At 44.8% G+C, this 22,746-nt stretch overlaps 3 protein-coding genes across 9 annotated transcripts; 2 read left to right on the top strand and 1 right to left on the bottom strand.

Moving 5' to 3' along the window:
• Positions 1–132: 132 nt before the first annotated feature.
• Positions 133–9,956, bottom strand: tmem200a (transmembrane protein 200A). The gene is given in 6 exon segments (XM_061705223.1): positions 133–1,084; positions 1,087–1,531; positions 1,701–1,867; positions 1,940–2,181; positions 2,896–3,034; positions 9,433–9,956. Coding segments are annotated over 5 exon segments (1,530 nt in total). The 5' UTR covers positions 3,027–3,034; positions 9,433–9,956; the 3' UTR covers positions 133–539.
• A 4,527-nt stretch (positions 9,957–14,483) lies between these two features.
• tmem244 (transmembrane protein 244) lies at positions 14,484–18,067 on the top strand. Of its 2 annotated transcripts, none has more exons than XM_061705225.1 (6): positions 14,484–14,647; positions 15,393–15,478; positions 15,571–15,647; positions 15,953–16,078; positions 16,888–16,932; positions 17,273–18,067. In XM_061705225.1, exons 1-6 carry the CDS (start codon positions 14,555–14,557, stop codon positions 17,284–17,286), a joined length of 441 nt encoding a protein of 146 aa, XP_061561209.1. In that variant the 5' UTR covers positions 14,484–14,554; the 3' UTR covers positions 17,287–18,067. The 2 variants fall into 2 exon arrangements, with proteins under 2 accessions (XP_061561209.1, XP_061561208.1); XM_061705224.1 differs by having other exon boundaries at positions 17,238–18,064.
• Positions 18,068–18,197: 130 nt separating this feature from the next.
• fkbp6 (FKBP prolyl isomerase 6) lies at positions 18,198–22,745 on the top strand. 6 transcript variants are annotated; one of them, XM_061704140.1, is made up of 10 exons: positions 18,198–18,366; positions 18,738–18,855; positions 18,953–19,042; positions 19,111–19,313; positions 19,879–19,998; positions 20,719–20,916; positions 21,113–21,222; positions 21,458–21,531; positions 21,632–21,676; positions 21,797–22,745. In XM_061704140.1, the coding sequence occupies exons 1-9, from the start codon at positions 18,304–18,306 to the stop codon at positions 21,646–21,648; spliced, it is 993 nt and encodes a 330-aa protein (XP_061560124.1). In that variant the 5' UTR covers positions 18,198–18,303; the 3' UTR covers positions 21,649–21,676; positions 21,797–22,745. The 6 variants fall into 6 exon arrangements, with proteins under 6 accessions (XP_061560124.1, XP_061560120.1, XP_061560121.1 ...); XM_061704136.1 differs by having other exon boundaries at positions 21,608–21,676; XM_061704137.1 differs by lacking the exon at positions 21,797–22,745 and having other exon boundaries at positions 18,759–18,855; positions 21,608–21,740.
• Position 22,746: the final 1 nt, after the last annotated feature.

Genomic DNA, 22,746 nt, shown 5'->3' with positions numbered 1-22,746 from the left:
CTGACACAAAACGAGATGGAATTTTGCTGCATGCTTTGAATAGAGGAAAGTAGCACCATCTGTTGGACCAATGCAGAAATAAACAACTGAAAGTCAGTATTTTTCCCAAGAAGATTTTTGACAAAGCATCGCTCGGGTTTATGTAAATTCATTTATGTACATTTACACAGCCGCTGCAGTTTCATACATTCAAGTAATTGAATACGTGACGTCGGCCCGACGGCGAAAACTGCTTTTGACGTAATCGGGGCGTGGCCGCCGAGTCTCGAGCGTGAGCAGGACACTTTTACGAGTACCGGCGTCGTTATCGGTGCAGCCGAGCGTCAGAGGTGCGACCAGGTTGGAACGCTAGACACTTGAGAGCCCATTTGTTGCTGCCCTCCCTCGCACGCTTCTAATCATGTTAATGCGGGAACCCGCATCGGCTGCGCATAAGCGCACGCCTTCCTGGTAGAAAGCCGCGTCAGTGGTGAAGTTGACCCGGGAGCCGTCCGTTCAAAATGTTTGCCCCAGAGTGCACGGTACGCGCCCCAGACATGTCAGAAGCGAGTCTCGGAGCTGCCCCGCTTCAGGGTCCCGCCGCTCAAGTCGTCGTGCTCAAAGCTGAGATTGTTGTGCGAGCGGGATATCATGAGCAGCTTGTCCCGCTTGCTGTAGTCCAGCCTGACGACGGCGGCCGGCTGCAGACGCGTCTGCGGCTCGGCCTCCGCGCCGCCCTGCCGCTCGTCCCCCCGGTCCTCCAGCCGAGTGTAGCCCTTGAGGCTGCGGCTACTGTCGCCGCGGTCCAGGCGGGGCCAGCTGGGGTGCTTGCGCTGTTCGCGGTGCAGGCTGAGCATGCTGGCCTGGCGCTCCAGGTCCAGAGATTTGGAGTGGCTGCCCAGCACGTGCAGGGCGGAGTTGGAGTCAAAGTCGGGTCGGGCCGCGCCGGGCGAAAGCCAGCAGCCTGAGGTCGAGGACAGCGCCAGGGAGGAAGAGGACATCGACGAAGACGAGGACGAGGAGGCGGAGTCGCTCCGCTGCAAACGCGGCGGTTTGGAGGCCTTGGCGACGGACGGCACCGGAAGCCGCCAGGGACGCCGTGGCGCCCAGGGGGTCGCGAACTCTCGTCATCCCTCCCGTGTCCTCTCCCCTCCTCCGTGATGGCCTCCATCTCCGGCTCGTCGATGACGCAGTTGTTGAGTTTGATGACGGGCAGCGTGAACGCCGAGATGGAAGACGACACGATGCAGCGCGCACGGTGCCCTCCCGTCTCGGCGTCCGCCGCCTCGGACGGCGCCCGGTCCTTGTACAGCGGCGCCAGCAGCCCCGCGAAGCTGCACGCCGACCCGGCCCGCTCCCGCCGCCCGCGAGCTTCCTCGTCCCCCAGCAGCGCCTCCTCCTCGGCGGACGCGCCGCGCGCCCCGCCGGCCCGAGGGGAGACGGCGACGAGGCCTCGGATCGGATAGTTGTGCTCCGGGTGATGCTTCTGCTCCTTCTGGCGGAGGCGGTGGATGTCGATGACCGTGGAGTACATGTCTCGCATGTGGATGATCTACAACACACCACAAACGGTCCTCAAACTTCCACTTTTCACCACCATTCAAAGCATGAAGCAAAATGTCATTCTTCAATTTGCTTTGGAAAGCCATTAAGGCACTTATTCGATATCCGTCTTAACAAATTTAAGATTTTTTTTTTTTTTTTTTTTATGGGGTGCCCACCTTTGTTTCTCTGTCTCTATTCTCATGAAGAATGGCGTTTGCGCAGATGAAGATGAAAATCCCGATGCCCATGGTGAAGGGCCCGACCATCTTCATCCTCTCGGAGTGCCGATGCCGCTCCAGGAACCGTTTCAGAGCGCCCCCCGCTGGCCGCCCGGAGGGTCGATCTGCGTGCGGGGGAACGAGACCGTCTCAAACAATTTAACTTTGCCAACAAAAAGCTTCCATTTTCATATTACCTTCGACCTTTTTACTTGTACTGGCGTTCTTCGAGGCCCTCTCCTCCGCCGCCGCCGCCGCCGCCTTGGATCCTCCTCCACCAGGCGGGCTTTGGCCTGAGGATTGCGGCCAGTAGCCCAGGGTGGCCATCGCGATCCCTGCAGCCAGGATGAGCAGGCCCAGGAGGAGGAAGAACCCCGAGGCCGAGTAGAGGCGCAAACGGCCGCGCACCACCACCACGTCAGTGCGCCGCTTTCGTTTTCTGTGGGAATAATACTCAAGTCCAGTGAACCCTGTTTATCGCAGTTCCAGAACCGCCCACATTAGGTGAAAATCTGCGATATAGAGAACATATTGAAAATATTTTGTAACCCTTTGACCCCTCCCAGGCGCATCAAACACCTTCACATTTTTGAAACACTTTTTTAAAGTGCAAAGCGTGCTTGCTTCAAGCAGTTTTTAACTCCTAGTTGAAGTATCCAGTAAAACTGACACACAAAAGAAAAGGAAATATTGTATACTTAAACCCAAAAAAAGATCAAATAAGCCATATAAAGTTGGCTAACGAAAGTCCACTAGCCTAATGCTAACAACATATAATGTGAAATTAGCATAGATGTTATGGTCAGTGTTGGCCTCGTCAGATTTTTTTCGTTTTTTGCTGAAAAACCCACCTGCTGTTTTGCGTACAGGCTAAAGTCATGTCTAAAATATTGCTCTGGCGTCATCTCAGTGTCAAAGAACTTTGTGAAAGTGACGTTCGGAGCTTCCCGTAATCAGGCCGTAGCCTTGTCCAATAGAAAAACTTTGCCTATCCCCAGCGAATAGCAGGGGTTGACAGTAATTCTAAATCTAAAACTGCGAAAACCCACAAAAAGCAAGATCACTTAAAAGGTCGCGACGTGGCAGGGGCAACACTGTAGACGTGTAAATCCAGCCTCAATGTGCACCGCCGTAACGCTGGAAGACATCTGACCTCGGAGCTCCCTCCTGGGCGGCGCAGGCCGGGCCCGGAGACGAAGCCGGCACGGGCCGGTGCTGAGAGCGCGCCGAATCCTGCCGCTTTAGCTTGGCCAAGCCCGTCAGCACGCCCGCTGCCGCCGTCATACTTCAACCTGCACGCACAACAGAAGAAAAAGCACAAATTAGGTGTGATTAGCACACAAAAAGCTTGTGTTGCTACCACCCAAAGAGGGTCACTCATCCCCAAAAAAATGTTTAAATCAGATTTGTTTTGCATTTTTAACAAAATAACCCAACTAATTTATTATGTTTTCCTAACACATTCTTTTGAATTAATGAAATAGCCAGCGAGCTTGCTAAATGAACACATTTGTTGCATTAATCCGCGTTCACTTTTGCTAATGAAATAGCCAATTAACTAGCTAATGTAATGTTTTTCAAATAGATTTTCACTTTCTTTAGGGAAATGACCTTTTAGTTGGCCAACCTTTTTTTTTTTTTTTTTTGCCCAGATGACTTTCACATTTGTTGACGAAATAGCAATTAGCAAAATATTTTTGGCACAATTTTTTTTGCAGCTTTTACCGAAACAGCCAACTGCACAGCTAGCTTGCTGACCTAACTGGCTTTCACTTTTGTAAATGAAATGGCCACCTAGTTGGCTAACCTATTAGTTTTTTTTTTGTTTTTTTTTGTTATTGTTGTTAACAAAACATCCAACTAGCCAGCTAACTAAACACATTTCTCTCACATTTTCTTCACTTTTGTCAACAGAATAGCCAGTTAGCTATTCCCGCTTTAAACAAAATTGTCATCCGGTTAGCTAACATTATAACTTTATCTTGTTGCACAGATTGTTTTTCACTTTTGTTGACAAAATACTTGTGGGCGCAGAACACCTCTCACGGTTTTCTTTTTGCTTTCAATATTTGTGGCAAGTATGGGCCAAAAATATCTATTTTTCTTTTCTTCAATTTCGATAGTTACAACACTTGAGCAACTTTTATGGCGCATATACACGTAGAGTTTTATGAACAGCTGGCGACCCAATACGTGGGAATTATTTTCCGGTCGACACTGTTGTTATTGTTTACATATCGACTGCGGTCTCAACGCGACAGCCCTGTGAGTCATCGCCAGCTGGCCTCATGTCCACCAATAGCCACGCCAAGCTTAAAACAAACAGCGCATCTATTTTTAGGAGCCGTCATTTGCCTTTAAATGCGTGTTTAATCTGATATGGCATAAACATTAGCATTGTGCCTTTGAAGCGCGAGGGAGATTATAGTGACCCGGCAGCCATTTTGGCTCCCGTGCAGGGCTTATCGTTGACAGAACGCATGACCTTCATCTGTGTATTTCTATTTATTTTTATTTTTTTTAATGATAGTCTCGCTGAGCTCTTTTTAATCTGCCTCTTTAATGTAATTAGTCTACTTTTCAAACCATTCATTTCAGATTGGAAACATGAAAGAGCTTTATGTTAAACTCATTTTCGTTTTGGGCCACATGGTAGTTTGGTTTCCCTCAGAGGACTGTCAAAATCATAAAAATGTGGACTCACGTCATGTTATTAAATACATCCACCATTGCCCCTGCATTTGTGTGTTTGCATATATATTTATTTTCCCAAGGAAAATGGTGGCAAGAACCATCTTAGAAGAACGGAGTTAGGGACAATACAAGCTTGCAAAACCAATTCAAGTGAAGAAAAATTGCAATTCTGCGGCAGATTTTCTGCCAAATGAAAAGAACAAATGTATTTAGCAAAAAACATCAAAAATCACTTTATTTCCTTTCTCAAACTTTCTGGGCCCAGGGACTCATCAACAATTGAGACATAGTTTGTTGGGATAAAAGGTTTTTCGAACATAAAGTCATGGTTTTTTTTCAAGATAAAGTTGTGCTATTGTGACAAAGTCAAAGTTTAACAAAGGAAGAGTCACATTTAAACAAGTGAATTTCAAAAGTACAACTTTATTCTTTTGAGTCACATTTAAACAGGTGAATTTCAAAAATACAACTTTATTCTTTTAAAGTTCCTGTAAAGTGACACTAAATCTTTTGTTCCTTCAAAAAAAAAAAAAAAAAAAAAAAAAGGATTTGAGATTTATGTGGTGAAATGCCACAATTATATCAGAGCTTTTAAATAGACCAAAGATAAAATAGGAAGAAATTGGAAAGACAAATGATTGCAATTTTTTTTTTTTTTACAGACCCAGTTGCTACGGCGCGTGGATCCCAGTTTGAGAACCCCTGATTTAGACAAGACCACATGGGGGGAGGGGGGGAGATTTGGCCCCCGGGTCTTGAATTTGACACCGCGCTACAGGAACAGCGCACGCATCTCCTCCTCCAATTTTGATTGTGTCCCCCCCCCCCACCATGTCAGTCATCCTGTCGGCGCTTTTAACCACAGATGGTGAATCACACGAGGACTTTTGACTGGCGCCGCTCTTACCGTGCCATGTTCTGCTCTCCAAGTGTGCGTCAAGCAGGAAAGCTTTCAAGAGCAAGCGAGCGGGAGGAGCAAGGGAGAGATTTGCTTTCTTTACCGAGTAGGTTGGCGGAGGAGAGCGTTCGAGACACGATACGACGGTTATTTGTCCATTCAGGCGACGATTATTGCGCAGAGCGACGGAGGCCGCTTGAGCGTGCGTCACAATTCGTGAAGAGAAGCTAGAAGAGCAAGAAAAACTATTTCATAGAAAATAAGAAAATATATATATATTTTTAAAGATTTGTCAAAACATTTAAGCATTATATTTTTTTTCATTTTTTTATTGTTTTGTTTATTTTATTTTTTTATTGTTTTTCCCTGTATTTTTGCTAGTATTTTATTCTAATATTCCTTCCCTAATATTAATGTACCTTTACTATATTTTTAGCATTTCCTTGTCTAATATTTCTGTATTTTCATATTTATTTCTATTTTACATGTAATATTTTTCTAATATTTGTGTCTGTTTTTGTTTTATCCTTGTCCCAATATTCAGATATTTTTCATCTAATATTTGTGTATTATGTGGGGCTAATTTTTTGTTTTCACATTTTTTTTATTAAAATTTTTTCTGTTTTTGTAATATTTTGGTGAGCCCTCAATGATAAACGACCGTAATGGCCGTAAGTGCGTCCCTCTGCAAACTACTACACTGACTTTAGTAAGACATTATTAAACCTTCTTCGGACTTGTTGACCGACGTCACATGACGCATCGGCACGTCGCCTGCTGCTGCTGCTAGGTGACACGTTTCCATGGCAACTGCCAGCTGTGAGCGCAGGTATGCTATTAACATTGTGACACTGTACGGAGGAAGAGGGGATGCGACATCTTTGTGTTCTCGCTGAGAACAATGAGGAAGTATGATGCTAACCTAATTTTCATTTCGGATTCGTGTTTTTTTTGTTTTTGTTTTTATTTTTCATTTTGAAGTTTTTGTGTTATTACAAAGGTATTACACAAACAATACAAAAATATGACAAATGACAACGACACATACATTGGAATAAAATGATATAAAAAATGCAAATATTTGAATTGGACAAAAAAAATTAGAAAATGGAAACGTATTGGAAAATGTTAAATATTGTAATCTATAATATACACATTGGTGAGAAAGAAATGTCGAATTATATTTTGTCAATATATTAGATTTTTTTTTTTTTTTAGTTGTACCAGTTATTGGCGAAGAATTATTTGAAATTACATTTTTTTTAATATATCCCAAAAACCTGGCATTTGAACAGGGGTGTGTAAACTTTTAATATCCACTGTAACTACCTAAATTTATACATTTTTCTCTTTTGTCCACAAAAATCTCACTAGCTGGTTAAATTAATAGTTTCTTAGATTGTTTTTCACTTCTGTTAACGAAATAGCCAACTTGTCGTTAGCTAATTATTTTTTCGCACGACTTTTGTCACTTCTTACGACAACAACAAAAATAGCTACATAACTTTATACATTTTTCCCTTTTGTCAACGAAATATCGCACTAGCTTGCTAATTAATATTGTTTCCTATTGATTTTTTTTCCACTTTCGTTGATGAACTAGCCAAGCTGCTGGCTAGCTAGCTAATTAGATGTTTTTTTTTTCTCGCCGCTTTTTAACAAAATAGCCAACTGGCTACCTAATTTTATAAATGTTTCACTTTTGTTGACAAAATATCTCACTCGCTAGCTGAATGAATAAATTCCGCACACATTTCTGGACTTAAATAGCCAACTTACGAGCGACCGTGACACATTTTGACTTTGCGCCCGTTTGCGTCACAGCCCTTCGCCAAAGCTCCAAAACGCATCCGTTTGAAGGCTCCCCACTCCAAAGAGTTGGAAAGTGGCCACGAATCCTCTTCCTCTACATCTTCCGCCTCCAGTCTCCCGCTCCAGGGTGAGTCACCCGTCACTTTCTTTTTAACCCCGCGGCCTCGGAATCATCTTTTTTTTGTTTTTTTTTTTCTTCTAAATAAAAGACTTCTCCTTGTTACGTTGATAATGCATGCAAACGTCTGACATGTTTACACTGTGACTCAGTCGGTGTCTTTTTGCCTCAAATGAATCATCGCATGCACACACAGCTGGCTTGACTGTGCGTGTGCGTGTTCGTTCCAGCAGGGATTACTCACGCCGTCTTCAGTCACCCACACTCATCTTGAGACACACACACACAAATGGTTCAGTGAATGACACAAAAGTTTTTTTGTCATTTTAAAATCATCATTGAGTTCATCTTTAAAGTCCCTGCAAAGTGAAGATGAATGTCTTGAGAATTTGACACACCGCAGAGAAGAGCCACATTTGAATGAGTCAATCAAAACGTCATTAAGTATAAAAAAATGTGGCCTCAAGGGCAGGAGAAATCAAGCCGTTGTCTCCGCTCTCAACCGCGGTGGGCGTGTCCGCTGAACGTGCTGAAACCACGCCCCGCTTAACTGTCACCTGTCAGTCCAATATCACTTTTATGATCTGAAAAATGGTTGCTACTTGGTCTAGCATCGGTCTTTTGCCTACAATATAACTACAAGCGCTAATTCCATGAAAGTCATCCCGGAGGACACGACGTCCGCGATTTCCCAAAAACAATTTGAAACGTGGACTCGGCAGACCGCAGTCCACTTTTCTACTTTGCGCCGGTGGATCTTAGATGAGCTCTGGCTGTTTCGCTTTGCATGGTAGAGTTTTAACTTGCATTGGTAGGCCTAGCGACCGACTGTTAACTGATGAGGGTTTTCTGAAGTGTTCCTGAGCCCACGCGCAGACAAGAACCTGCACACGATGATGCCGCTTTTGAATGCGGTGCCGCCTGAGGGGTCGAAGGTCACGGGCACTTTGCCGCTTACGTGCTGCGACTTCTGCAGATTCTCTGAATCTTTTGATGATATTAAGGACTCTAGATGATGAAATCCTTCAATTCCTCGCAAATGTTGCTTTGCCAATGATTGCATTCTGTTTTTAGGTATGTTTTACCCAAAGTTCAGCTTCACTGGAATTGGGGTTTGTTTAACCCTTTAAGCATGGGCTATGTGAACACACATGGTGGGGCAAAATGGAGACAGACAATATAACAATACCCACCGGCAAATATTCTTTATCCTCTTTGAAGAACAACACACAGTACTGCAGCTTACTGAGTTGTGACCGTCTCCATGTTCAGTATATCCGTATGACAGTATTATACTGCCCCCAGGTGGCCAAGGCACGAGGACCATAAGGAGCAGCACAATGACCATTGAATTGAAGCAAAAAAAAAAAGAAAAAAGGTGACAAAAACTGTGCACTGCTTTCATGATGTCATTACTGTATGTTTTTATTAAGAACAGTATTATAGCATGCGACTTATTAAAAACACATTACAAATTTATTTATTTTTTGACACATTCCCCCCCCCCCCTTCATATGCGGGTGACCTGGCCCATTGAGAAATCCCCAAACGTTGCCCAGCTCGCTTTGGTTACACCGAGCTGAAACAACGGACAACCACGCGGCGCACTTCATCGCCGAAAGTAGTAGTGCTGCATCCATATTTCATATGCTGTTCTTCAATATTGGATGGAAGACTAAAAGCCTATTAATTATTTCTCAGTGCTTGTTGGCAATATTCACCCATCTCGTTAGGAAAGGGGCCACTTCATTAGGTACCCCGGATCCAATGCAGATGTGCTCTGTTTTGATTAACGGGTGTTCATTGAATGTGTTCGTTCATTCCTGAGCTGCTCCTGATATAGCGGAACCGCAAAAAGCCCCGACTTAGAAACTATAAAGGACGTCAAGCAGGGTCCGATTGTTGCCCTCCTAAATTTGGACAAGCTGCGTTTTAAGTCCCGTTTGAACTTGCTTAAAGAATCTGCAAAGCGAAGTGACAAATGTGTTTCTAAATCTGTTACCGACGTTTGAGGATAATTGCAGCACTGAAGTTATTCGTTAGTCCGTCTATGGCGTTTGGCGTTTGTTAGCGTTCCAAATATTCCAGGACTCTTGACAGTGTCAATGTTTTGCCCACCCAAATTGTGTTCGGGTGCTCTATTATGATTATAATTATTATGATCTTACCTTCAAATTAGACTGCCGTTAGTAAATCCATGTTGCCCCGTGAAAGCTGCACCACACTTTGTCAGCATGCGTGCAAAGTCCACTCTTTATTTTGTTGCCTTTCTTGTCCCAAAGCTGCACTTTTTTTTTTTTTTTTTTACGACTCCATCTCGTGCGCGCTCCCAAACAAAAGCCTCCCCCTTCTTTTCTCGTTCTTCTTGTTTCAATGTGCGAAGTCCCCAAAGCCGGGCGGCGTGGTCCCCACACGAGATCCGCGTCGGTTTCGGCGTTGAGACGCTCCACGAGCCGCAAACGTGACGTCCTCCTCGGCCGGCGCGCTGCGTAAAAACTCCCCGACGTCCGCCGCGCCAAAATGTCCACCCAAACTGTTGCGTTCAGGGTCCGGGGATGAGTCACGAAAAGGAATTGTCATTTTTCAAATCCAGACCTCCGAAGCCTTCTTGTCTTTGAATTCTTCTTCTTTGTCTCCTTCTTATTCCTCGTCGTGCTCTTCTTGCGGTGCCTCCAAAGCGCTTCCGTGCGCCTCAACATGTGTGTGGAAAAATAAAAAAATAAAAATTAAAAATGTGTGCGCGTGCGTCAAACCGAGGGGGAGGGGCTCGGTTTAGGTCGTTCGGAGGTAAATTGATCCTGAACCGCACCGCACGTTGCCGCACAGTCAAATTGCGTTCAATTGTTAAGTGTAATGGTAATTTATGCATGCCTAGTACATTATAAAATAGAAATAGAAATTATAATTACTTGGGGTACTGATGATGAAAAATAAGATAGTTCTTAAACTTGAACGTTCCTTCTGAAAATGTTGATTTACCTAGCAACAAGTGAGCCAATCAAACACATTGTTCGGATGAATAACACACACACACACACAAATACTACCCGAATAATAATTAGACATTTTATGAATGTTCTATGTTACAAGGAAGACATTGGCAATTTGTTTCTGTCAATGTTGATTTGCCTTGCAACCAGCCAATGACACACGAGATAAGCGCTACAATTAATTGAAAAAAAAAAAAGAAAAAAAATTCTATAATCGGTTCCTACAAGGATAATCTAAACAATTATGAATGTACTAGTAATAACTGTAAAAGTCATACATTTTACAACATGGCAGTTAATTACAAATCGGGTTGATTTGTAACGCATTACTGCAGCCTACAGGAGCGGGGTGGAACAACAGCCCAATTTTTTTTTGTACTTTTGATTTGAGCAGAACAAACATCCAACCAATCAAACGTTTTATGTCTGGCCTCTCTTGAGTGCTCTTGTTTATACATTTTCTTTCAGATTGGCCTGGAGATGTAATCTCTTTTTTTTTTTTCTCCCTCCCAGCAAAATCGTTACAGATGTCGGCATGCGGCTCATTTCCTGTGTTTACATGGGAACGAGGTCCGGACGCTGTTTATATTAGCGCGAGACGTGTTTGTACGCACGGGTGGACAACCCTGACCTTGGCATAACAACGGACGCGCACGTCTGACTGCTAAAAATAACTCGGGGGGGACCACACACACAACGGCTGCGACGCGGTTGAGTAGCCGTGCTCTTTACGTTCTCTGAAGCGGGGTTCGCGCATAGCGATTTTTAACATTTAACCCATTTTTAAAATGTAAAAGAGCCCCGGCGCAGCACACCACATACCATACAGTAACAGTGTCTCTTGTAGTACCAAGACTGACCTGTGAGGGGCAGCACAGTGCCACAGGGCGTCCGGATTGCCGGGAAATGCAAAGGAGAAACTACGCTAACCGTTGCCGTCGCAAACTCTCCCCCTTGTCGTTTCTCTCATGGTGAATGACTTGCGATAAACGGCTGTCAATCGCGAAGTCCGTGGCTCGGTCCGGCTCGATGTCGACCTGGCTCGTAAAGATTTCACAGTTACAATTGTCTCCCCCGAAGATACGCCTAACCCCACACAATAATCGCACAGGATGACCTTTCACCGACTTCCGATAATTGGCCTTTGCGAACTGTGTTCGAAAGGGTGGAATTGGGACCAAATCTGGGCCGATTATCGGTACGTGTGCACCGCTTTTGTTTTTTAACAATAAGTGAGCCTTCCGTCCTCGATGAAAAGCCTTGGCAATGGCTACGGTTTTGCGATCGTAAATATGGATCGTTTTTATCATTAGCGAAGCATTAGCAAAGCCTTTGCTGCCTTTGATCGCCAGTGAGGAGAAATGACGGTCCGGGTTTTGAGATTTCACACGCCGCGGCGGTCGTCCCGCGCAGAATCAAAGCACATCGTAATTGAGCGCACGTCGTCACGCAAGGGCCGAGAGCGCGCCAGCACCGGCGGTGTTGAAAAAAAAAAAAACCGAGAATGTGACTGAATGGAAAAGTCGACAGGCGAGGGCCTGCGCCGTGACGGAGGCGGCGGCGCATTCAAGAGCCGCTCAGTGTCACACTGACATCCCGTCAAATTGGCAGCGTACAAGACAATTATCTGCCTTCGCCTTTCACACAGAACCCAGCCGAGGCAGAAGATTGCTCTCACATATCGGTCTTTTAAACAATACATTTAGGGACCGGGGAGCGCTACCTTGGAGACTTTGCACAGGGTGCCGTGAACGCCAGAACGTAGACCTCGGCCGAGGCTCCCGTCTCAGTCCCGTAGGCGCCGCGCCACCTGGATCTGGTGGGCCGCTGCTCCACTCGACCCCGATGCAAGCGGACTGTCACGGCAAAAAGTTTGTATTCGGACACATTTTATTTGTAATCTCTCTCCCAGTTGTGTAGTTTTTGCACAATTCCGAGGAGGTTATGTGCCATTGCCATTTTATTCTTTTTTTTTAGAGTAAAATTGAAACTTTCTTGCTGTATAAATATTTTTTTTTTTTCAAAAATCATGCTTTTATAAAGAGGCTAATGCTTCATTCTGATTAAGACTGTTCATTCAACAAAATGTGAATTTTTGTGCTTGTAGTTTACTGCACTGCATCATACCGACAATCCTATGTAATATCCCACTTGCCTTCTTTATCTACGTCATCAGAATATTAGCGACATTAACATATATGTGTGTTTATATATATGCACTCACACTCATAAATCAATTCTCTGTTTGGCGCTCGTGGGCAAAGAATTGAATTCATATTTGACTTGCTGTGTGTGCTCATCATCTGCCGTCTTGTCTCCTCCCTCTGGCTTTGCATAAGTTGAATGAATTACGATGCATCATGTCTCGCACACACACACACACGTGCGCGCGCACACGCGCATCACGTGAATCGCCCTGATTGGCTATGAGTTAGTGAATTAGTACACGAGACAAGAAACAGAAGTAACCACCGCAAACAAGCGGCAAAGAAAAAGGCATGATCTAGCACGTGTAAATCAAGCTTAGCTTAACGTTGCTCTTTACTTAGGTTTGTTCCCACTGGTATTATCAATGTGTTGAGAAATGTTAGTATGGATGCATTATATTTCTTAAAACCCTGACTGTGGATTGTATGACAATGAGTTGCCGGCCATGTTCACTGTATAGCATTGGTGAACCTGGCGGAAGGTGTTAAAAACGGTGATTATGGTAGGTTGCATTACTAACTTAATGTTACTCACCAAGGAAAACTTAATTATGCCTCATTTACCGTGGGAGCGCCGGCCGTTTAAATCTGTTTCTGCGCTAACTTCATAAAACAGGCCACTGTGATTGTATTTAAAAAAAGAAAACACTGGCGGTTTCTAAGGTCGATTTAATCATTCATAACACATCCTGAAATGTTGTTCTTAAACCAGTCGACGTCACATAATGTGACGCGAAGAAATGTCAAACAGGGCAGTGAGTGAAGGACAAATACTTGATGGCCTCCGCGATGCTCACGCTGGGCACCCTTCGCCCTTCACCCCCTGGCACTCCGTCACCACGGTTACGCAAATGCAAGTGACCGTGGCAGCCACATCCAAAACCTCCTCCACGGCACAGGGGCAAGCATCGCTATTTGCTCCAAATGCTGCTGCGCGTACTCCTTGCTTGGTAGCTGCAGATGATCTCACCTCGCTACTAGTGCGCGGAATTGGCTTACTGGCGGGCGAGGGCGAACGAGCGCGTGGATGGCAAAGGCTATGGAAGCGGTGCGCATGTGCATGTTGCCGTAGCAAGGCTTTGCTGCCATCTGCTGGTCACGTAGTAGAATACACGAACGATGAAGCTCACACCATTAGCATAACAGAAAAGGTGGCGAGTTCTTTGGGGCACCACAAAAGCTTGAGTATTTATTAGATAGCCTTGATGTCCAGTTTCAGTATGTACTTTATGTACTTAAGTATGCGCTTGTTGGCCCTTTGTCCTCACTAGTAAGACAATTCAGCGCGCTAGTAGAACGACTTGTGTTTTACGAGTAACATTTTTCCACTAATCCCTTCCACTACCTCAGCCGATTTGTTTTTTGTTTGTTTGTTTGTTTGTTTGTTTGTTTGTTTTGCTTTGACTTGCGAGTTTGGCCGATTGTGAAGAATTCTTTAAAGAAGAAGAAAAAAAGAGGCTACAAGGTGTTTATTGTCACTCTCAGTTGACCGTCAAACTATCAACATAAAACCAAAGAAAATGACACTTTGTGTATTGAAAGCAACTGTATCTTGACGGTGGAATGTCCGCTAGTTAATGCTGATATACGATATAAAGCGCCATAGATGGGCTAACAAATACCATCAGTCTCTCGGTGTTGTAGCGCTTTACGGAAATGGTGCAGCAGCACGTGTAGACAAGCAATATAGCGATACCCACAGGCATATATTCTTTATCCTCTGCAAAAGAAAGGGACACATTTTACTGCAGTTTACTGTGAAGTTTTGAACATCGCCTTACGTATCCATGCCTTTGTATGACACCGCCTCCTGAATGCACAATGAAATAGTCATGGTGTGCAAACTGTTGCATTCTCTGAGGAAAAAGGAAAGAGTGTTGGCGTGAATATAAAAGTGGACAAGTGTACGCGGGCCAAGATCCCTCTTGGGATTTTCCTCAGACTTAATCCAGTTTTGAATAATCCACCCACCTCTCTCTCTCTCTCTCTCTCTCTCTGTCTCGCTCTCTCTCTCTCTTTCATCCAGACACAAGCAAAACACATGTAGGTCGAAGGCGCTCTCTCGCTCGCTCTCTCCGGGGCCGCGGCCATTCATGTTGTTGGACTACTGCTGTCGATGTTGTGGATTCACGCTCATCAAGCGCCACGGAGCCGTCTCGCTCAAGACCACGCCCAGTGACACCTGCGTAAGCGCCACGTAAAAAAAGACAACCCGTAACATTGTCTTATTGCGTTTCATTGCGCTTTATTGATAGCACATAGTGACAAGTGACTTTTGAGTTTTTCCTTGCCCGCTCGGGGGTTTTAGATGGACATCGGGATGTCGCCGATCTTTGTCAACTGCTGGCCTGCGATGCCCTTTGAGACTTTTGCGATTAAGCGCTAGACGAATACATTTGACGAGTAGCCGTTGGCAATGACCTGATGGCAGCAAATTGTAAAAATGGAGTCCGTGAAGAGATCATTTGGAACGTAGGGCTCGCTAATGGTAAGAGGAGTCGGGTCGGGAGATGGAAACGGAGCAAGGGGGTTAGCCGGATGTGTTTAGCAGTCGCTAAGTGAATTAGCGCAGGCTCAGCAGTCGCTACGCTTCCGGACGAGCACAAACTGACCAGCGGTGGACTGGCCTCCATTAAAATAGACCTTTTAGCTTCATGCCAATGGAAAGCCACTCAAAACTGTCAGCGACGTATTGTGACATGCAGAGCAATTTCATGTTCTTCCATGAGATGGCAGAAAGTACATTTAACTTGCCTTGCCATAATCGCTTTGTGTTCGACTAAGTTTAATCGAGACAAAAATCCTCATTATTTAAGTGTAAATACACTTACTGTCACATTGACGCTGACGCGGATGCACAACGCGCTGTAAAGTAAAGTCGTGAATGTTTAGCAGTGGGGGACAATCTGTCACCTTGACCTTTCTCCTCAGGTGGTCCTGCAGAACCTGCTGATGTGCACGGTCTGCTTCTACTCTCTCTACTACTTGGCGGTGAGCCTCTGCATCGGCCTGCTCAGGTACGCGAACGACCGCGGGCAGCTCGGACCGAGAACTGCAGCGGTGCTAAGTTGTGTGTGTGAACTAAGTGTGTGTGCGTGCGTGCGTGCAGGGTTCATGAGATCAACAGTCTGTTGGCTCCGTTTGATTACACCACGCAACCGTCATGGCAGAACCCCAAATACCTGGGTGAGTAGTGTTTTCTCCGGAGAGCGCTAAGAGCGCCAGCCTCATGCAGACGTGCAACAAAAGTGGCCTCTCAAATGTTTAGCGGTTTTAAAGACCGTGCCCGTGAGAATCGCCTATGTCACACAGAGATACAGCGAACAACCCTGTGCCCTCGGGCGCATTCGGAACGCGTGCCGCGCGATGAACGGGGGTTCACTGTACGACGAAATCGTTGCAACACAACATCCGCCGTTTTGAAAGAGCGAGAATCGGTTCTTTCACGCAGAGACGTTGCAAAAGTGTCTTGTCCGCCCGTGTCTCCGTAGTGGGCGTCATCTCCACGGAGGTGACGTACGCTCTGGGAGGGCTGGTGTTCGCCTGGATCGTGGAAGAGTGGGTGTGGGACTACGCCATCACCGTCACGCTGCTGCATGTGGCCATGACTGTAGCCGGTGAACGCACGCACACGCACACGCATACGCAGGATTAGGCCGGTTATGTAACGGGATACGAGCAGCCGTACGCACCATCAACGAAATCACGTACGAATGCGGAGAGACGCTGTTGCCGAAGAAAGACAGGAATTCTTTCTCAGATGCATAATGTAACACTCGCAGACATCATCGCATAGCAATCTCGATATTATATTTGTGTACAAATGATAAAGGCCGTTTATTTACATTGGCGATGTGTCGACTGCAAAGCAGAACTGGCTTACGCGCGGCTACGGTAAAGTAAACATCGTTAGCTCATTTCCCATAGCCTGCTGTCGCTAGTTTAAATGAATGGGAATCCCAAGTGCAGAACGTGAGGATGGTGACGACACAAATAATACCCGCGCGTCATGTGCATATTTTGTATCGGTATTATGCATAAAGCTTTCGAATGTATAATAATAATAATAATATAAATATACAGGGGGTTCCGGAACGTAAACCCCGCGATAAACGAGAGACTAGCGTATGACATTGTAATTAGATGTAATGATCCAAATGAAAAAGACGTTCAAAACTAAAGTTGTTTGATCCAATTGAATTATAAGCTCCAATTTCTTTTCGTCGTATTTTATTACCAAACCGATCGAAAGTACAACATGCAAACTGCGGCAACTCACAACGTCCTCTGCGGATGATAAATGACTTATCATTTTACATTATAAAGGATGATAGTGAACACAATCCATATTTCCGAATTTATTGGAGTTGCTGGACAATTTGGACAAGTTGTATTTTGAAAGCAGGCCTTCCTGTTATTTGTGCAGTGATGTCAGATTTCCCCTCAACCGAGCACTGGTGGATCGCACTGGGTGAGAATGAGAAGTCCTCCTGTTTGATGCTTCCTTATGTTACTCCAAATCTACGATCTTACGCTTCGTTTACGCTATTCCTGACTTCTTCTTTAGCGAAGAGATGCCTTCCCGTGTAGACAATTTTTAAAAACCGGCAGACATTCCAGTAGGGCATGATTGTTTTGACCCCCCCCCCCCCCCCCACCCCTCCTCCTCTCCCCCTGTATTGACTGTATAATGTTTGTGTTTGTGTGTTTTAACTATGTAAAGCACTTTGGGAGTGGATTTGTGTATTGATTTCAATGGACTTCCCTGCTGTGCAGGCTCAGGCCTGGTGATGATGATATTCGGAGGACAGGTCCTAGCCTATAAACTCTTCCGGAGCAACTTCGTCTACCCGGCCGAGCTGCAGAACTTCTGATGCATCGCAGTGGAGCAAAGCATGGTCCAACATTGAATGTCAGATAGTATTCCCTCTTGTACAAATGACCCAGTACTTTTGTTTAAAAAAAAAATCTGTACAGCTTTATTGCTTTTGTATTGTTTCTTAAAGTGCATCGTTTTAGGCGGTGGTATATCTACATTGTATATTATATTTGGCAGCACGGTGCATTAATGGTGAGCACGTCTACGTCACAGTTCTGTGCTTGTGTGTTCCCTCATGTGTAGACTTTGCATATTCTCCCACGTTTGCGTGGGTTTTCACCGGGTAATCTAGTTTTATTTGAAAAAACAAAACCAAAAAAACATGCATGTTAGGTTACTGTAAGCGAGGACTAATATTGATAAATGTGAATGCTTGTTTGTCTTTATGTGCCCTGCGATTGGCTGGCGACCAGTCCACAATGTAGCCGATGAGGACAAGAAAATATATGGATGGATACTATATTCGGATTCATATGTTTCTAAGACAGAAAATAAATTATATGGCCATAAAGTGACAATAGTCTATGTTGGTTTATCTTTAATTAATTTGAATTTATTATACCTTTTACTCCTCAAGCGGAAATGAGTGTAGTGTGTGGCTTCACTTTTTTTTTTTTTTTTTTTTTTTTAAATGAGGAAATCTCATCTTGTTCACGTTGAGTGCGCCGTGACGTCATCAGCGTTGCACACGTTCCTGTAGAACAAGACTTATTGTACATTAAAGAAAATTGCACAATGACACCTGACTGTTGCTTTCTCACCCACCTAATGAGAATATTTTTGAAATGTATACAAAATGTCAACGCTCATTTGAGTCGAGAGTCAACACGCTGCATTTGTGTTTGCGGGCAGGTCACGTGCCTCCCCCCCAGTCGCAACACGGTGTAACGAAAGAACGTAAAAGTGGCGGAAAGAAAGAAATCACATTTGACTTTGGGGAAAGACCTTCGCATTGCCGTTAAGATGTCGTTAAACGGAATGCGAAAGATTCCGCAGAGCAAAGTGGCGGCTGGAGGGCGAAATTTGGTGAGTTGCTGTCGGCAGGCCCGCGAAATCAATGCTAACGAAGCTAAAGTTGTGTGCCGCACCAATAACTTGGATGAACCATTACGACGCGCTATTGAATTATTAACAGTAACTATTACGGCATTTATAACATTGAAAAAAGCATTTGTCAATACCGTACATTCACCGTGTTGTAGTTTAGATTTGAAATTGAACGAATGTGCCATTTTGTGAACCTTTGCCAGGTACGAAAAAAGCAAACGTCCTTACAAATTGGAGGGACAGGAAGTGGCCCAGCAAATAGGATCTCCGAAGAGATTAGCGCGAGTTGAATGGATTTGTGTGCAGTTTTGGTGTCACTCATTGTTTCCATTTGTGTGTGCTTGCTCGAGAGCCCTTTTGACCATCTGCAGCAGCAGATGGAGGATATTGTGGGCAATGGAGGGGTCCTGAAGGAGGTGGTCCACCCTGGAGATGGCCCGCCCGTGCCCCCAAGTTCTTCAGTGTTAAGTAATATTTCAGTCTTCAATCTTGCAGTGACTACCAGTCTAAACAGTAAAAACTGGCTTTCTTTTCAACAACTGATCGGTCCCGCGCTTCCGCGCAGTGCATTACTCGGGCTACTTGGAGTATTCGGATCTGCCGTTTGAGACCACGACTAACGTCAAGCATCCCCGCCTCATGAAGCTGGGCCGAGGTGGGTGCACGGTGGAGCTGAATGTTGTGGCGCGGCGGATCGAAAGTGCGCGACCGTGTTTCGAACAGACGTGACGCTGATCGGGATGGAGCTGGGCCTGCTGACCATGCGCAAAGGCGAGTTCTCGCGCTTCCTGCTGCAGCCGCGCTACGCCTACGGAGACATGGGCTGCCCGCCCTTCATCCCCGCCGCCGCCCGCGTTTTGTTCGAGATCCAGCTCCTCGACATCCTGGACTCGGGACAAGTGGACGGATTTGTCCGGCTCACTGCGGTAGGGAGCTATCGCGTGTCCCCACAGATCGTGGCAAAAAAGACAAACAGAAAAGCGCTCATTTTTTTAATTAGAAAAGCACCACGCTATATTTTAAAAACATCCAGTAGTGTCGTAAGGAAATAGAATGTAAAGAATTAAACCGTTTTTGCCACATTATTTTGCTTCAATTCACTGGTCATGGTGCTGTCCTTCTGGTGTGCATGCCATAGCCACCTGGGGGCAGTATAGTACAGATTTACATGGGGATGGTCACCTTTCCTCAGCAGGAATATTAGTCAGTCGTCGCAGAGAATAAAGAATATTCGCCTGTGAGTATTGTTTTATTATCTGAAATCAAGTAAATTCAAGAAGGCAAGGAAAACAAAATGCAAATCCTATTCAATAATGTGTGTCCTTTGCTTTTTCACTCACCGAATGCAAAAAAACAAACTCAATGAAAGTCCAAAATTGGATCTTTTTGAAAAATAATTGATTTTGTTTTAAAGCTTTTGGCTCAGCCCTGCCGTTCCTTATTATTGTGCTTGTAGTTTAATGGATGCCGGGCCGGTGTTTCTGCCTTCAGGAGGAGCAGAACGAGTTTCCGTTGTCCAAATTGATGGAAGTGGTCAACACGCTGCGCACTTTCGGCAACAGATGCTTCAAGCAGAGTCGCTACGAAAAAGCCAAAGAGCGCTACAAGCAGGTGAATGTGTCAAGCGGGATGTCGAGCTCTCGAGACTTTCAAGGATTACCTCCACGAGTGTGCTTTGATTTTGTCACGCAGCTACAGATGATGATTGCCAGCATAATAGTCACCACAGGACCGCAAATTGATCAAATTGCAACATAGGAAAGCTTCTGGAGGCTCAGTACAATGCGAGCGTGACATCATTTAAATGTGATATCAATTACAAAAGTGTTCCTTCGTCTATTCACGAGTCGCTACTTGCGCTGTTTTTTTGGGGGGAACCTCTTTGCTATTTGCTGTTTTTGTGCTCTTTCTGAAAAGCCCGACGATGCCACAAGATAACGTGAAACCCAAGCCTTGTGGTGCTCTGGCGCCAACTTGGGGTGAAAAAGAAAAAATGCAATTGTCCCTGACAAAAGTTTTATAATTACCTCCAGATGACTGAAGATGGCGCCAAAGCAATACTTTTATATTAGATAGGGCTTTGGCGCCATCTTGTGAGTGTTTTTTTTTTTTTTTAAAGCACAAAAACAGCAAATAATAGAGGATGGTTTATGAAAAAAATATTGCCTGAGAATAGGTTAAGTTGGCGAACAATCAGCAGGTGTACTTGTACAGTGGTTATCTTTTCTATAAACTTGATTGACGGTTAACTAAAACAAATGTCATCACTTTGCATGATGTCCTCAATGGGTGTGTTGTTAACATTTAGTTCCTGCGCTTGGACAACAACAGGCGGTGGTGTTGCTGGGCAACAGGGCGAAGCATAGCGATGGCGAACAGGAGGACGTCCGGGCGGCCCTGCTGCCTCTTTATCTGAATCTGTCGTTCGCGGCGCTGCGTCTGGAAAATCCAAAGAAAGCTCTCAAATACGCAAAAATCGCCTTGGACATCGACTGTACCAGCACCAAGGCACTTTACCGCTGCGCACAGGTCAGACGCGATCTTCATTGTTTTAAGATTTTTATTCAAAGCTCAAAAGGAAGTATGCACTTACTAACCCAGGGGTGGGCAATGCTGAATCGTCTCCCTTGTGAACATAGTTCATATTTTAATAGAACGTTATAAGACTTAAGCGAACTGCCGACGGAGTTTATTCGTCTGTTAAGCGCACTTTCGTCCACGTCAGGCGCATGTGGAGCTGCGGGACTACGAGAGCGCTCACGGTTGCCTCGTCAAAGTCCAGGCCAGGAAGCCCTTTGATGGCGACGTCAACAACCTCCTGAAGACGGTCACCATGTAAGTAGTAAGACTTGAATTTACAGGTGCCTGCAAACATCTCATAAAAACTCATTAATAAAGCATTCGTCAGTTCAAATCAATTATCGCTATATTTCCACAATTCTCAGTCTTTGCACATTTTCAGCAATTCAGCAGTCCAGTACTTGAGGAAATGCATTTTTGTTTTGTTTTACATGTGGATGTGGAGGGTCGCCTGGCTAAGAAAATGCATATGGCTGTGCTTCTGTTGCAGGTGCTACAAAGACAACTTGGACAAAGAGAAAGACTTGTACGCCAAGATGTTCCGAGGCTTGAAGAACCCAGATGGTAACGTAGCCACTTTTTATTTATTTTTTATTTTTTTTACATTCTACTTGTAGTCCATATTTTACATCCCGTTTAGTGAAAATGTGTGCATCCGTTGCAGGTGATCCGTGTGAATGATGAGCCACTGCAAAGCCACAGTCAAACAGTACTCTACTAACCATTCTGTTGCTCTTCTCGAGATTTTTCTCAAATGTTCCCGTGGAATCAAGTGCACTGTTTTTTGTTTTTTTTTGTCTCCCCCGTTTGTTTTCCTACCACACGTAAGTTAATCATACAGTGCAGTATCAAGTTCCTCTCATGTTAAATGTACCGCGTTGGGTGGTTTCATGGGACTTGGGGTTGTGCACTCTTACACAAATAAATAATTGGAAATTAAATTGCTGTGAAATCATACTGCTGTTGTGATGAGTTTGAGCAGCTCAATTGCTGTAACACCAAGAGGCAACACGAACGGGCAAAACTTGTTCAGCAAGTCAGTCCAAATGCAAATGAGTTCATGGTCCCTGAGCAATTCTCCACAAATGGCTACCAGTTACATTTTTGGAAAAGAATTCTAATAATTGTACGCACGTACAGTCCATGGTTCCGTGGTTCCAAACTCAGGACCCAACTGTAATTGGGGGGTCCACAAAGTCATGTGCAATAAATTACGTGCAAATGTACATATGGCGACCGCCAACCCAATAAAGCAAAACAATTATTCCCTATCTTTGTTTTAGGTCAATTAAAAGTTCTAATTGGATTTGTATTAATTGCATACAGGGAAGCTGACATCACATTTTCTTCCTATTAAACGGGAATATTTCGGTTGAAACGTTAAAAAAATGTTACCCATGGTCATTATGTTTAATTGGTGTTAGATTATGAAGGCATCATCTCCCCTTTAAGGGGGTTGAGACCCCCTGGAGTTGGTCCCCCTGCACAAATGCAGCCAAGTCTAATAGCTGTAAGATACTTCAAAATGTTCCTTATTGTACTTGAAAAACAGCACTGCGGCTTATTTCTGTTACATGAGAAGCTCAAAGTAGACTTTGACAGCTCTCAGCATGATTCAGCGCACTTCCGCACCACTTAGTCTGCTCCTAATGGCCGCGTAAAGACGGAAGACGGCGTTGAGTGGAAAGTTGAAAGCAAAGAATGGAGACAGACGGAGCGAAAGAAGGGATGACAGGGGATCAGAGGAGGGGGGAGGGGCAAGAAGCAAGACAATCTGAT

Source organism: Phycodurus eques, chromosome 18 (assembly GCF_024500275.1).
Source record: "Phycodurus eques isolate BA_2022a chromosome 18, UOR_Pequ_1.1, whole genome shotgun sequence".
In the NCBI taxonomy this organism is placed as follows: domain Eukaryota; kingdom Metazoa; phylum Chordata; class Actinopteri; order Syngnathiformes; family Syngnathidae; genus Phycodurus; species Phycodurus eques.
This window is presented reverse-complemented; position numbering and strand designations above follow the sequence as displayed.